Genomic DNA, 16,177 nt, shown 5'->3' on the forward strand with positions numbered 1-16,177 from the left:
TTGTTTGTTTTTTGTGTTTTTTGTTGGGGTTTTTCTGTTGGGGTTGTTTCGGTTTTTTGTTTGGTTGGTTGATTTTTTAATGCAGGTTCCTTCTTTATTTAGGGTCTAAACTCAAAAGGTAAGAAGTGAAGAGTTTAGATTCCTCCTCCTGCTTATGACTTGTAAGCAATAGATAGAAGTTGTTACCAGTGCAGTATCCTGCTAGTGACAACTACTGTAAGCTGTGAGGGAGCACTTCAGCACTTCTTTTGAGTGAGTCTTGTCTGAGCCTTGTAAAAGTCCTTTGGAATTTTTACAGCATTCAGCTGTGGTTTTGGGGGTAGTGTTTATTTGTTTTGTTGGGGATTTTGTTTGGGGTTTGTTTTTTTGGTTTGTTTTGTTTGGTGTGATACAGTTACCCCAGGGACTGGTCACTCCAGAGGGGTTGCTAGTCTTCCCTTAGAGTTTAGTAAGGTTCCCATAAGGTCTTGATTAATGCCCCATCAGCATCTTTCCTTGTACCTCACTTCAGTAAACAAGAGGCTATTTATTATGGGTAAAATGATCTGATGAGGCCATGACTCAAGGATGGTGCTTGTAGCAACACTGACTCTTTGTAAGGCCTATCTCACTTAAATACTGACTTAATGACCTTGATTACCCAGAGATAGAAGATACCTTTCTGCACAATAGCTTACTTGGATCTAGTCTTATGCTAGTAATTAGGGGAGAAATATCAGAGCTTTGGGGGTTTGAGGCTATAGATCTAGAAAGCCAGGCAAAAGAACCTTCATTGACACTTGTAACTGAGGTTTCCTTCACAGTTCCTGTGTGTATTCCATTTATATTTGAACAAGTTTTTCAGGAAAAATACTTGATCTTGCTATCATGGTTACTTGAAAGTGCTTTAAAATTAACAGACTGATGATAATCCAGTTCCAGGATGCCTTGCTATTAAAACTGTTGGTCCTCTTTGGAACCCCATGAGTATCAGACCTTTGCAGCGTGCAGACCCACCGGCTATATCGTGGCTTAGTAAAAGCAGTCTTATTGAGGATGCCCAATCCCAGACTGAGAATTTCCTATATTCAGGGCAGGCTACATAGGAGACTGTGCCCTCTTTAGTGAATTACAACTGAAGCTACTCCTCAGTTAGCTTTCAGCTTCATGAAGGTATGATGAAGACATCATTCTGGTTTCTGTCTGATGTAGAGCTCACTACCTGTGTAAGAAAAGGTCGAATCTCTTCTAACTTGGCTTAAAGTTCTCCCACGTGGAGAGACACAGGTTTTAGCTTTGACAATGCTAGATGCAGTCTACCAATCCTTTTCCTTTTTCCTTTAGCCAGAACAGAAAAGTATACAGAAATTCAAAATTCATGGGTGGACACACCAGGTGAGTTTGGAACTGGAAGCTTTGCTGGAAACAGATCAATTAACCCAGGTTTAATCTTAACACTTGCTAATTACATCTAGTCTTTCAGACATTTTGGCTGCATAGAAACAAGATGATGGCAAAGCCAGAGCGAGTTATGAGAAGTTTTAGGGTTTACAAATGTTAAACCAAACTAATCGAGACAAATCAAAAGTTTTTATTTAGTGTAAAGTCAGAAATACAACATCTTTAAAATGTTAATAAGTTAAATGAAGGCCACAGTACTGGGATGTAAATGGTACATAGATGAAATGGCTACTATATACACACTGATGGATTAAAATACGACTATCCAATCTTACAATACAAAACCATGATTTTAAGATTACTTGATCTTGGGAAATTACTGCAGTCTAACAAGCACATGCTCTGTTACTACTTGATCCCCTGCAGTGCAGATGGAGATGTGCAGTGATGTGGCTTTAAAGCTGGGATGGCTGTAATACAATGCAGTCTTAAGAAGTCAAGTGCTTGGTGTGAGTAGTCTTTTGTTTGTTTGTTTGGGTTTTTTTTGGGGGGGTTGGTTGTTTTTTTTTAATGCTCAAACCCTGGACTAAGCATGTGATCTACTCTACCTGCTAGCAATTCTTGGATGAAGTTCCAGTGAGAAAGTAGTCTGTGTAAGATTAAAAATACTTCTGGATGTTTACGGAATGTGATGACACAAATGGTAGCAGCCACTTGTGCCTTGGGGTAAAACTTTTCTCCATCATATTTCTTGACTTAGACTTGTAATCAGCCCTCAAGACTGAACTATTAGGGCTCTGTCTGCACTCATTTGGCTTTGCTGACAGCGAGTGCTGTACAGCCATCTTAAATGGGGAGAAATGGGAAACCCCTCCTTTGGGAGGGGGACCTCACAGTGTCAACTTACACTTGAGACACAGCAGTGCTTAGCTGCCAAGAAACTTGGGGTTTGAGAGGGATTTATTCTACTATTAGATACACTCATTCCATTCCTGCAGCTTTATTTCATAGAATTCATCACAGCAAGGCTGGAAGAGATCCTTTAGTGGTTTGCTGTTGTTAAAAGTACAACGGCTTCATTACTGAAGAGACAGAGCTCAGTTCTAGGTAACTCCCATAAGTAACGTCTGCAATGCTGCTGTGTGGCAAGGTGAAACATGCAACTGAGTACTGCTAAACTGTGTATTGTTGTTTGTATTTCAGGCTCTGCTCTCCATTAATACTGATTATGCTAGATGTGCTGCTTCTACGAGAAGTGTTCAGACCCACAATCTGGGCTGAGCACCTCTACCAAACCTGCTAACAAACTGGCAAGCCAGTAAAAAACAGGGCACCTTGACACTAAGCTTTGCTCAGAGCAGCACAAGTCTGAGCAGCAAAAGCCACCTTTGTTCCACTGTAGTCTTCTGCCTTAGATACCTGTTCTTGTGCTGTGCCTCAAGAGGTACTTCACAAGCTCAGGCTCCAGGGCAGGAAAGCAGTTGCTCTAAGGCCTGAAGCAAAGACAAGTTTGGCACTTCAGAAGGTAAAAGGTGGGAAGGAAAGACTTGTGCTTAGTTCCTCACTGCACATTGTTCTGCAGCTGTTGACCTTCTGTTTCTGTGAAGTAAATTACCTGGGTTTTTACTTAACTCTTCATCACACAACTAAAAAACTTCAGGAGGATCATGATGCTGCACCTGATCATTCTTTGAGAAAACAGGAAAGTGGAAATGGTTTGAAGTGTGCATCTTGCAAGCTACAAACGCTCTGATGCTGCCTCAGTTTGGTATTTCCCTGATTTAAGTTGCTTATCCTTGATCCTCTTCTCTTACCCTCCCCCTTCCCAAAAAATCTTAAGTGTTTTTCTGTACACAAGCCCTGCAAATAGTGTCTTACTGGTATTCCTTCACAGAAATTCTTAACTGGTTTATAGGTTTTTGTTTAAAGTTGCTTTGCAGATCTAACCTAAATATATTTAAGGTGGAAAAGGTGATGCAATGAGACTCTGAAGATTTTTACCAAATGAGGTTTCAATACAACGTAACTGCATTATCTTGCTAGTTGAGAACACTACCCTAAGACCTCCAAGAGTGCCGACACACTTCCGTTTAATCTGACAAACTGAATCCAATTTTTAACAAGATATGCTCATTTTTAAAACAAATACGAAAGTTTAGTAAGTCTCTACACTACATGTGCACATTGCTTAATCTTAATAATACACAAACTTATCTCTCCTGTTCATGATAATGTTCTTCATTGTGTTTCATCACCAAAGCTTTTCATCTTCAGGTATCCAGTAAAGCCACAAACTAAGGTATTTCAGCTCATGTAGCCTATGTCAATTAAAACAAAAAATAAAGACAGCAGCAATACAATGACATCATCTGTGAGTCAACCCTTACTTCCTTTTGCTTTTTGTGTCAGTTGTTTGGAAAACACTAGACGCTGACATCAGATTTTCTATATACTGTCCAAGAACTTGGTTTTCTGATTTCAGTTTCAAATTTTCTTCTTTAACAGCATCTACTCGTGCTGAGAGATCTGCAAAGGTGATATTGTAAGAAATATATTAGACACTGTTGCATACAATGAGCATGTCGTATGTGCCTACATAAAACCATTCACACTTTAACTGTGAGAAACACTGCCATAAGCTATTTTCTTGTGCTACTTTCAAGTTTTAGCTGAAGCCCATTTCTTCTGTATCATTTTGTAGTCCAGTATTGTGACAAACTTGATAAACTAACTGCTCTTCTGTACTTTCATTCTTTTCTTGAATTTCTGAATTAAGCTCTTGCAAACTATAAACTACCTGGACATAACAGTTCAGGTAGGAGCAGACGCAAAGACATTTGTCAACTAAGGAGGTTGGAAAAGTTTACCTGTATTGCCCCTTCTGCTTCATGTGTATTACGAGAGTTGAGCAAATGCTATATTGTATAAAAAGGAAAAAAACAATAAAGTATTTCTGAGACCTTGCTCATGTATCTTCACTTGGGTAAGTGACATACGTCTGGGCACTCCAGCAAGGTAGGGCAGAACAGCAAGGTTCTTTTCTCCTGCTTATTTGTATGTGCTTGTGAAAAAGTCTCATGTCAAACAGCTAACCTTCAAGTGTGTGCTGCAGTTCCAACACTTGATTAATAAGCCGTGTTTTCTCTTCTAATTCCACCTGATTCTCAGCCTCAACAGCTGCAATAAATCATGAGAGTTTTAGTGCAACCTCTGTAACAGTTGGAAATGAAATATTAAATAGAAAAAATAACGAGGAAAAAGCAGTAAGATACCATCCATGTCGGCATTCATCATTGTAGAGTGTGCTCTTTCCACTGTTGAAGGGAGTATTCTTGAGAGATGCTCTGCTTAAGAGGAAGAAAAATAACACTGAGCCACTGTTAACAGACCTGCCTTTATATTTGGATTTTTCCATGCATTTTTATAACTGGTGTTGAAAAGCTACCACTTAACCTTTTAACAACCCTAAGAACAACATCTTTTAACATTCTTTGATTATTTTTCTTTGAGCCTTATGTGATATATAAATACAATTCCTGAAGTAGCTGTGCTTCAGTTCACAAGACTACCTGTTCTAGATGTACTGATGCACTCTCGTGCACCCATAACCCTGTGTTTCAATGATGTAATTGCCGCTTTCCCGGCACCGATCTTTCTGGAATTGGCCGTTACGGAAGCACAGGAGCAGGAGGGCCCCTTCACCACCACCACCCCGCCTCCATCCCCGCTGTCACAGACAGCTGTGTCGCGGAGACCGGGCCTGCAGGACGCGGGGCCCTTGCGCCTCATCCGCAGCACTGCCCTTCGCTGGAGCGCGCAATGGGAACGGCTACCGGCAGCGCTCGGGCCCGCTGGCCGGCGGGGGGGGGCGGCAGCACTGCACGTTCCCTGCCCGCAAAGCCCCCCCCCCTCGCGGCCCGGAGCATCCTCCCCGCGGCCGCCCGGGCGCGCCCCGCCTCCTCACCTGCCGCTGCCTCCCAGCGGGCTGCGCCCCGGCCCCGGCCCCGGCCCCGGCCCGGCCGCAGCTGTGCGCCTCCCGCCGCGCCTGCGCCGCACGCACCCCTCCACCTGCCTCTGCGCGCGCACACGGCTGCGGCCGCGCCAGCCAATGGGCGCGGCGGGGCGGGGAGGAGGGGCGGGGCCTCGGCGCCTCACTGACAGGCAGGAGCCGCCCCGGCGGCCGTCCCTCTGCGCCGCGTCGGGGGTGCGCGCCCCGGCTGCTCCCTCCCAGCCGCCCTCCCGGCCCGACCACCGGTATCCGCACGGGCGGTACCCGGCAGCGGGGCGGGGCAGTGCCGAGGCTGGAAGACACACTCCCCACCCCTTCATGTAATGGCCGGGTTTGCGCCGCCCCCTTCCCGCCGCTTGCTGAGGGGGCGCGGAGCGAGGGAGCCCCCTGGCGCCTGGCAGAGTTGGTCGCGCCTCAGCCTCCTCTCGGGTGTTCTTAATCGTACGCGGGCCTTGCCCGTTAAACACCGTTGAGTTGTAGATAAAGGAATGGAACTAACTTGTGAGTACGCTATTAAATTAATATCAACGTTTTCGTGACAGGTTATTTTTGTGCCCCCTAGGTTAGTGCCGCTGTCCAGGGCAGTGGTTGAACACTGTTGTGCTCAGAAGAAACTGAGGAAGGGCAGGTGTAATTAACTCCTCCAGGTGTAGGTAGGCTGGCAAAGCCTGAGACATGCTAGAGAAAACCAGGTATGTGTAAGGCTGCCGTTAACTGCAGGGTGCTCCTATGTAGCACCTGGAGAGGGCAGCCTCCCAGCTGGAGGCCGGTAGCGTTTATCCGCTCTGGTTCAGTGCTGTGTAAACCCGGCCTGGCCCATTCCAATGTGGCGGGTTAAGTCTTTTGCACAGCAGTGTCCAGGCCAGGGAACCTCTGATTGAGTTCCCTGCGCCAGGATCTTCCCGTGTTAGAGTCCACATCACCACAGAAACCTAAGCAACTTCACATAGTTGCTGTCACCTAATAGCTCAGTAGCTCCAAACCAACACCCCTGTTTCTGTGTAAGGGTTCCCCAGAGAGAATAACCCCTGTGTTCCCTTCGGACCTTGTAGTACAATCTGTCAGCCACAGTAAAGACAACATGCAGGACCTAAGCTAATTTTAGTGGCTTCACTGAAGTAACTGCACTGCATAATCTTTAATATCTCTATAGGTACTGTGCAGCTTGGACCATATTGCAGTGAGGTATATCCACATCTATCCGTATGTTGCAAGAATATTAGATGATCTTTAAGGTCCCTTCAAACCCAAACCGTTCTGCAACATATCCACTCACAAATAAAAGACTTGATGCCATGTGGATAAATCAGGAAGATAAAAGACATTTGGGAAGTGTGCCCTCTACTGTATTTTTTAATACACTTCAGAAAGTATATATTTCTAGTATCTACATCTTCTGGGTGCCTCCACAATATTATGATTGTCATGGTAACAACTTTCTTAACCCCACAATTGGATAAATTCTGATTGGACTGAATGCTGTTCAAATTACGAGAGTTTGTTCTTATTAGAGTCCTGCAGTCTGTTTGCACTGGAGGAGTCTGTTGTTTTCAGTTCCATTAGCTGTTTTATTTAGAAGTATATCACCTTCTCTACAAAAGGCATTTTTAACCCTGCGAGCAGTCCTCTCAGGTGGTGGCTGGGCTTTAGGAGCTTGTTAGTAACTCTCCTTAGTTGCTGTTTCTACAATGACTGGTGCTTCTCACCCTGTTAGTATCTTGCTTGCTGCATTTCCTATGTGGCAAGCTGGCAATCGACAAGTTCTTCTAATTCTTTCTAGTAAGACAGTCTCCAGCACTTTGATTACAGGGGGAAAACGTGGCCAGAGTCTGCAGGTGGATACAGATGGGTGGAGAGCTTGCTTCCCTGGTGAAGAACTTGCTGTGGTTTAGACTATAAGGGGTGTGGGTGTAAGTAAGTGTAAATTCTGCAGGCTCACCTTGGGGAAACGCACCCCTCCCTGTACAAATTCCGCCTTGCTCACTGCATTACATTTGCAGTTTGTTGTCTAAACCATTCCAAATGAGCAAAGTGGGAAAATCCTTTACATTAAATTATGGGACAGAATGGAAACCAGACAGATTGGCTCCTATTCTGTTGTAGCCAAAACAGAACAGTAATTCCAGGAGTTGCTGGTTTACCTGCTGTTTCTGTTTTGGTATGTATAGTGTTGAGGGTTCATTCTACTTTGCATGGTTGCGGTTTTCTGGCTGTACTATTTTCTTTCATTAACTCTGAGCATGAACACCAGGCTGAAACTACTTTTCAGAAGTTAACATGTGAGAGGTTTTTTGATTTTCCTTTTGAGAACACTGTTTTTCTCTGAGCCTCTGCTGTCAGCAGTGCAGAGGGGCTGTCAGCAGAGAGCAGATGGCGTCTTTAGTCTGCACAGTGTTACTGGGTTAGATTTAAACAGTTGCACAAATGCTTCCTTAGGTTTGTACTGCAGTATACTCAGCCATATAGTTTTTACAAGGGCATATAGTGGTAGAACAAAGGGCAGTGGCTTTAAACTGAAAGAGATTTAGATTAGATATTAGGAAGTTCTTCCCTGTGAGGGTGGTGAGGCCCTGGCACAGGGTGCCCAGAGAAGCTGTGGCTGCCCCATCCCTGGCAGTGTTCAAGGCCAGGTTGGACACAGGGGCTTGGAGCAACCTGCTCTAGTGGAAGGTGTCCCTGCCCGGGGCAGGGGGCTGGAACTGAATGAGCTTTAAGGTCCCTTCCAACCCAAACCATTCTGTGATTCTATGGTATTGGATCTCACACAATGCCTGTGCATGTCTGTAGAGTAACCAAAAACTACTTTGCATTTTAGGGGTGTGCTTGGTGTCCCCTTTGGCTGGAGATGGCCAATTCAAGCCTTCCTTTTTATAACAATTCTTGCTTTTATCAGCCTGTAGTTTTCTGTTAACCCTTGTGTTAGAAAGTGTCATTTCTGTGTTCTGTGAGCTATTAGCGTGGCAAGTCTTGTCTGGGGGTTGTTCCTAGGAGCTGGTTTTGGTTTGATAGTGGTCTGGCAGCATTTGCTTCTCCCTGGTTTCCTCACTCACTGGGAGGGACAAAATTAATGTGCCTCACTATGTTGAGTGTTTCTTCTTAAGAAAGGAGAGGATTCTCTAGCTGATGTTGCTGGCAAAAGGAATTAATTTATCCAGTTTCACTGAAAGGGCATTTTTTGCTTAAAACAGGAACAATCTCCCTAGGATATAAAGCATCATTAATAGCTTACCTGAATGAATATATGTGTACAGGTACAAAACTACAGGAGAGAATTTTATTGCTCTGGACTCAGATTCTAAGTCACTGCAGCTAATGCCAGATGTTTTCAGACATTTTACTCCTAAACCTCTGGTGTACATCCTGTTTTTTCCATGGTACACAGTGCAAACCAGCGAGCCTTTCACTTCCTTTTTGGCAAGGTTACAGGCGTGAGAGGCGCCTGCGTAAGCTGACTGGTGACAGAGGCTTCACTGTTCACCACCAGAATAGAAATGTATTCTTCTTTTCGCTAACAGAAGAAGGTATTGTACACATTTCTGAGATGAGTTTGCTATTTGAACTGTACTGTTTTCTCCTTCCATTATTGTCATAAAGAAAAAGACAAAAAGGAATACAAATGGCTTAATTCTTTTTGCAATACTAACTCAAGACTCTTTACATCAAATCTTCATCATTTTGTTTCTCTGTAGAAACGGCACATCCTGAAAAGGTTTTTTTCAAGTGCTGCTTTACACCCGAATTCTTTGCATTTCTTGTTACTCTGCCCAAGTAACCTCAAAAGGCTTTTGTAGCCTTGTGCACATCCTTGTGCATCCTAACTTACCATTACAGACTTCTGTCAAATGCAGAATTTGAGTAGTTCTTAGTTTGCACTTTTTCCCAACCAAATCAAATTCTACAAATTGAACAGCTATCTTGGCTTACATTGGTCTATCTGTTGTCTGCATCCATACTTATTGTGCATGTTTTGGTGGTGCCTGAGGTCCTGAATGAGAATGGGACCTCATCAGATGATGTAAACTGTGAGCATTCAGTTGGGGAAAAAATTGGTGTGTGAATACCAATATATATGGCATGATGTCGGCCTCTAAAGAGTTTGAACCTGCTTGTGATCATCAGCTGTAGGTTTGCCACCAGATTTTGTGGAAGAACATTTACTGAGGTTCCATAAAGCTTTGCTGATAACTTGATGAGATGAAAAGCTGTTTTGCCTTTCTGTAAGTTAGGCCTAAACCTTTAGGGGTTTGTATCTGCCTTTTAAAAGGAGGGTTTTACATGAGAAATGTAGTCCTTAATGTTGGCTTTCTGTAAAGCATATTTGAAAAGAGTAAGAGGTTCTTTGCAGCGAACAAAGAGAGCCTTGATTTACTTATGCAGCATTGATCAGAGGAACAATAAGAATTTTTTCCAGCCGTTGGGCATCATCTCACTATTTTGCTTTATTTTTGGTTTAATTTCCTCTGTGATTTTGTTTGAGTAGGTCCTTTTTTGAGGGAACTTTATCAGGTGCTATGAGTTTCTAAATGAAAAGGTATTTCTTTCATTAAAGGTGAAAATATTGTCGCAAATGCTGTTAATGAATGCCTTCCTGGACTTCATGCACTTTTGATATTGCTATTAAAATACTTATTCAGAAGTTTCTACCTTGCTGCCATTTTGTGTCTGTCTTGATTTATTTTTAATATCTGTGTATTTAACCAGTAGAGAAACACTGCTGTTTTGAAAGAGCAATGGCTATTAAGTATTCATGCATTGCACTCAGTTAATCAGGCTCAGTAACCCCTGTTGCTTTGCCACAATGGCTTTTCACTCTACTAAAGAAACTTTGATATGAAGGCTGTATTCTGATTACGATTCAGATTGTATGTACGTAGCACATTGTTCTACTTGTCTGTTTAGTATCTTTTTGTGTATGTTGTAAGAAATGGGAGGAAAGCCTTATGCAATTATAAACATACTTGAGTTCATCAAAACCAGTGCATCTTTGTAATGCTACTTAACATTTCATTATGGAACACTTGTTTTAAAACATCAGGTCATCCGCAGGCAAAGTGTACTTATGATCTCTCTATTGCAAGTCTAGTTTCCTTATTCCTTGCTTGAGCTTGCTGTTGTCCACCCTAAGGAATCTTTTCTCTCTCACCATGTAAAAGTTTTATGCTCCCTGCTCTTCTGGAGTTAATGTTCTCCAGCTTTACAGTTACAGCTATAAGGCGCATTCTGTTTGTTAGCTTCTGTGCTAATTTTTGTCTATTAACTTCTGCTCAGAGTTACTGTAACTAGTCTTAACTTCAACTGGGAGAGATAAGGAAGACTGTTTCCTACAAAGTATATGATAGTCTCTTCCTATTCTAGGTTGGGAATTTTCTTACACCTTTCTCTCTAGCCTCCAGGTGTTGCCCTCTGGCAGAAGAAATGGACCAGGGTTATCATGTTCATCTTACCATCTTCTCCCTCTATGCCTTTAAGCTAAAAGCTTGCCTGAAAATGTAACTTATTTTCAGCTACTCTGAAGTTATCTGTCTACTTTTTGAGTGACTGTCCCCACCTCTCCATTACTAGGGGAAAAGCTCTGGTACTGGTAGCAGATCTTGCATAAAGAAGCCTTGTTTGTGGTCCTCTTTGTGTCGTGAACATGAGCTTTCTCTGACTTTGGGTGTGTTACTGCAGTCAAGAGTCTAGTAAATTTGAAGTGCTCAGTTTCTGACATGCAATAGAGTCTTATTTGCACTGTTGCTGAGCAGCTACTTTTATAGCAGTGACATCTGTCAGGTGAGTATCAAGCCCTAAATGCCTGAGTTGACTTGAGTATCCAGTGTCAGCTGCTGCTTGAATGAGAGAGTTTGAACTTTCTGCCTCTGTTTTCTCATGTGTATTAACATGTTCCAAGCTGTGAGGGTGCTGAGGTTAGCAGTACAGGAGGCTAGTGGGTGTTTGCCTTCTAAAGAAAGCAACTTACATATTCTGAAAGACTAAGAAAGCAATATAGCAAAACCACCTATCTGTGAGACAGGGCAGATTCAAACCCATCCAGTATTATGGAGTCATCCCTAACTCAGCTACTTCTGGATGCTCAGCAAAAACCAGACAATCTTGCTGCTGTATGCTGCCCCTCATCTGTTTCTTGCCATGTTACCAGCTGCACAGCAAGTCATGAGACAGTTCCCTTACTGTTCTACACCGTGCTTCAGGGAAAGAGTGAGATTCACAGCCAAGAGAGCCCTTCATTACTGCACAACTTGGGCCAAACTCTGCCAGGTTATCGTCTTGTGAATAGGTCGGGTCAACCACACCTTGATGTCATTAAGCTATATGCCGTATAAACAAAGTGCATTCAAACATCCAGTTCAGCACCATCACGCTAATTGCTAGAGAGTTGTTTTCTAAAAATAAGATCAACTCCATGGAGTTTTTTGTTTGTTTGGGGATTTTGTTTCTTTATATATATATATATATACACACACACATATGAGGCTAAAAAACCACAAAGGGGTGGGGGAGAGGAATAGGACTTGTATGAATCATTAATAAGTAGTCCAGATTTCTAGATAGTGTAGATTAGCACAGCTCTACAGCAGCCACGCTGACATTCTCAAGCTGATACTCTAGTCACACCTGTCTAAATAATTGATTATCAATTCATAGTAACTGACTTCATTTTTCCAGTATGTAGAACTATCTTACTTCCCATTCCAAATAATTTTTATTCCATAAGATAGAAGGGCGGGATGGGGAGGGAGGGAGGGGGCAGTCTTTGCTTTTGCAGTTTCTTTTAAAAGAATTTAATGCTTAATAGAGGGGGGTTTAAATGGATCATCTTATTTCCATTAGCAATTAATTTGCATCACTTCTTGTGAGCTCTCACTGCCGTATGTCAAAGGTGGTCATCCCATATTCAGGAGGAAAGGCCAGCATTATCTGTATTTTCTTTGATAGTAGTAACATTAACATTTCTGTAACTTTTTCTTTCTAAACAGGGAAAGGCTGTATATGCTCAAATGTATTTTACCATATGCTATCATGTGAAAACTGTGGTATGCTCCATCCCCCCAGAATCTCAATTCTCAACTAATCACAAGGCTTATTCAACTACACAACTAGAAAAGTTTACTTGAGAGCATTAGCTAAAAATCCAATGTGCCTGATAATCAGGATCTACAGATTTGTGTGCCCCCCCAGTAGTAGTATTCACCCTGTGGAATTGGTATTGTATCAGTAGATTACTGTAGTTTCTTACCTGAATCATCTGCCAAAGAGATGTTGGTGAAGGTGCCATCCTCCTCATCCAAAGGTAACTCCATTTTACTTCCTTTTCTCCAGGTTCTGGAGCCATGCGTTAGGCATGGCAGTTGTCAGCCATTTTCCAGTGTACACGTGACTGCTCTGGTTAAATCTTTAATGAGTCCAGCACACAGGTGTTATTGCATACTGCTGGCAGCTACACACGTCTTGCTCTGTGTGGTATCTCGCCTGAACCTTGAGCTCTTTCCCGGAAATTGTTAAGCTAGAAGGTTTCTAACTGCTTCACCAGATATGTGCTGAGCAAACACTGTTATGGCAGGCTCTTTCTGTGAAAGAACTGTGTGTTCACCCAGTAGCTGGCTTTTTCTTGTTCTTATTTTCTCTAGGGCTCTGTATGGGGGTTTGTTGGAGGGTTTATTGGTAGATAAAAGAGGGGAAAGTAACTTAAAGTCTTCAAAAAATCTTACTTACAGTCCAAACATGCAATGGACAGATTCAGGAAAAAAAAATTGCATTTAAAATGTAATCTCCAAATACTTAGGAATGTGAGTCATTTTACTTGCATGAACAGTTGCATCAAAACCAGTCAGGTAATGTAAATGGGTGAAGCTATGTAAGTGAGCGTGTGACATTCTGTGGTAGTAGACGGGAGGAAGGAAGAGAAATCAAGTTCAAAGAAAAACCCACTTTAGTCTTTTAGTTTTGCTTCTTAGAGAAAAGTGGACATGGTTTGAACTTATAAACTTGAAATTCACCTCAAACTACTTATCTCTTTGGAAATAGCTTTCTTTTGTATTCCTGGAATGGAGTGCAATGGAGTTTTCTTGCAATTAATTTAAAGCTATAAATGGCCCTGGTTTAGATTAAAGACAATATAGTGAATAGTGGAACCACTTCTTTTTCAGGGGGTTGCATATTCAGAATCTACCTGTCTTTTAATCTGTATTCAGAAAAAGGCTGAAAGTTTAGGATGTTGATAATTTTTTCTTAGTTGTAATTAGGAACCTCTCTGAAGTCTCATTAAAAATTGAATCTTGGTTTTGTGAGGTGCTATCCAATTACAGAATGAGAGAGTTCTCAGAATTTACAGTTGGCCTCTCACACTCTCAGACATAATCTTGATTTGGACTCTTGAGACAGCTTCTAGGTACAAAAGTGAATGTGTGTAACTTTGCAGGACAAAGGGCCTAAGACACTAAGCATCAGAATTGGCGCAGCTTACAGAAATGATAAATGTAATGCTGCTATTTAACTTTTTCTTCTGATCCTTTCACTACTTAGTTTTACTTAAGCTTTTCTGTTGGTGTCAGTGAAGTTACTGACAGCTGTCTTTGGAGGTTACTGAAAACCAAGCACGTCTTGCATTTTCAGAGCTGTGTTGAGAGTTACTCATTTCTGCTTCACATTGATCAGAACCAGTTCGAAGTTTACCTTACTGGTCTTGAGCAGTCTGTGTAGAGAGACCTACTGACTTCATTCCGAATCCTTGAGTATCACAAGGGGGGTCTGATTCAGTTGGGGTTTTCTCCTCCTTTCAGTAATGCAACAGCATGCTTCAAAGCTCTCATGGTGATAATAATAAAGATAGATAGAAAACTTTTTGATCTTTTGTATTTATTATGTCTTCTACTGTTCTCAGACATGTTATATAAAGTAGAAGAATTTCAACAAGTCCGTTTGGAAGGGCAGATCTTAAAAATAAATCAATTATATATTCTGTTCATCTGAATTTTGTAAAATCATACACTTGTGGAATTAAGGGTTGTATTGTGTCTGAACTCTGTAGCCCTCATGTAAAAGGTTTAAGTAACTTCTCTAGCATGTGTCGATATTGTTCTATTATATTGGCCATGTGGGCTCCCTCTGGTAGATACAATTTCCATGAGAATTATTAGCTGGTTTTAGACAGACTCTCACAGTAGCCTAGTGAAAATGGATGTTGTGCAGTTGTTATTCATGTTTAGATCAAAACCATTAGTAAAAGTGGTGCGAAGTAAGAGCTGTATTTTAATAAAGGCCAGTAAGAAAGACTCTCAGGGTGAAGGAGAGTATGGCTGAAGGAGGAGTTTGACTGACTCATGTGAGATGTACTGATCCCTGCAACTTAACCGAGTCAGGCTCCTGCCCTTGTGCCAAGCGCTTTCCATTCCATGTGGCACCAAAGAGCAGGTTTCCTGAGGAGTTATTCTTTGCACCCTGCAGAGTCAAGGCTCCTAGACTCAAAAATAAGGCTGTGCAGCAAGTGTTTCAGAGCTCATTAAAGCTCCCTTGGAAAGAAAGGCATTTGGACCAATTGCCTGCTTCGTTTCCTCCATCAGTGCCTCTGCCTCTGAAGGAGAGAGCGAAAAGTGCAGATGAATGTGTTTGGTGCTTGTATCTAATTGTGTGCCTGTGCATATAGACAAACACCAAGGTGGGACTCTGGAGCTGCACTCATTTACGGATGGCCTTTGCTTTTCAGGAGGACCTGGGAGTCAGTCAGTTTTGTGGGTGACCTACACAGCTCATTAATGGAAATGGAGACTTATTTACCAGCAGGGAGAGGGATGGGGCTTAACTAAAGACTCTGCAGACATGATCTTATTTCATTCTTGTCCGGATGATTCTTCATGTTTAAACATACACCTGTGTTGATAATTTCAAATGCACTGTAGAATCATACCTGTAGCTTGTTTCTTTTTGTGAGTGCTGTAGTGAGAAACATTTTCTTTGGTTGTGGCCTGTTGTTTTATTAGTGATAAAGGTCTTTCAATAGGAGATGACATGAAAATGTAAAGCAGAAGTACTGATTTCTTGCCGTCACCTTGTTTGTTTTATAAGGAAGAACATAAAGGAGCAGCAGCAGACAGAGGAGCTCTGACCAGCTTAAAAGAAAGCTGTGTAATGGAATTAACTGTCAGAGCATGATGAGTTCAGCTATTTCCATGTGTGAATTATTTTCACTGGAGTAATAGACATTAATGGAAAAGTTAATTTGGTTATAAAATATCAGTTCATCTTTCTGAGGGTTTCATTACAAAGATGAGCAGAGGCGGTGGAGTACCTACCAGCTGTCTGCCTGCTTTTAAAGTAGGTGGCATAAACTAACAGAGGGGTTTGAGAGTAGAAGTGTGGGGACAGCCTCTCCTATAGCCACTCCTGTGAGCCTTTTGTTGACTTTCTAGCGGTAGTATCAGTTGATGTAGCCATGTGCTAGCCCAGTTTTGATGAGTATTGGTAACAAGCATGTTAGCAGATCACTGTCTGGTTATGATGGTCATTAATGCAGGGGGTAAATACCCAAGAATGTCTTCAGGTCTGGTACTGAAATGCTTCTCCAACTCAGGATTTTGTAGTTGGTCAGGCAATTTCATGTCATGTATGTCATTACAGGAGGGTTTATATCCTTAGATTAAAAACACCATAGCTAAGCCTGCCTGGTAATAGGTTCACATTTTTGTTACTGAAAGTACCATGGAACTATTTCCTAATTAAAATGATTTAATAGTGACCTGAAAGGGAAGTTGGCTCAGAGTTAAGTACAGATGCATGGAACGTTTTTGCTAA

At 42.1% G+C, this 16,177-nt stretch overlaps 1 protein-coding gene across 1 annotated transcript; it reads right to left on the bottom strand.

The window, feature by feature from the left end:
* Positions 1-1,554: 1,554 nt before the first annotated feature.
* Positions 1,555-12,739, bottom strand: SCOC (short coiled-coil protein). The gene is made up of 4 exons (XM_030491518.1): positions 12,627-12,739; positions 4,653-4,724; positions 4,474-4,557; positions 1,555-3,906 (listed from the first exon to the last, which is right to left on the bottom strand). The coding sequence occupies exons 1-4, from the start codon at positions 12,688-12,690 to the stop codon at positions 3,764-3,766; spliced, it is 363 nt and encodes a 120-aa protein (XP_030347378.1). The 5' UTR covers positions 12,691-12,739; the 3' UTR covers positions 1,555-3,763.
* Positions 12,740-16,177: the final 3,438 nt, after the last annotated feature.

This window comes from Strigops habroptila, chromosome 7 (assembly GCF_004027225.2).
Source record: "Strigops habroptila isolate Jane chromosome 7, bStrHab1.2.pri, whole genome shotgun sequence".
NCBI lineage: Eukaryota > Metazoa > Chordata > Aves > Psittaciformes > Psittacidae > Strigops > Strigops habroptila.

What these genes read in the sequence shown, in the direction of transcription:
- SCOC (XM_030491518.1), bottom strand. Translation starts at nt 12,690, where the DNA reads ATGGAGTTACCTTTGGATGAGGAGGATGGCACCTTCACCAACATCTCT. An exon ending in GATGAATGCCGACATGGATG is followed by an intron (nt 4,558 to 4,652) that starts GTATCTTACTGC and finishes GATTTATTGCAG; the next exon opens with CTGTTGAGGCTGAGAATCAG. An exon ending in ACTGCAGCACACACTTGAAG is followed by an intron (nt 3,907 to 4,473) that starts GTTAGCTGTTTG and finishes TCACCTTTGCAG; the next exon opens with ATCTCTCAGCACGAGTAGAT.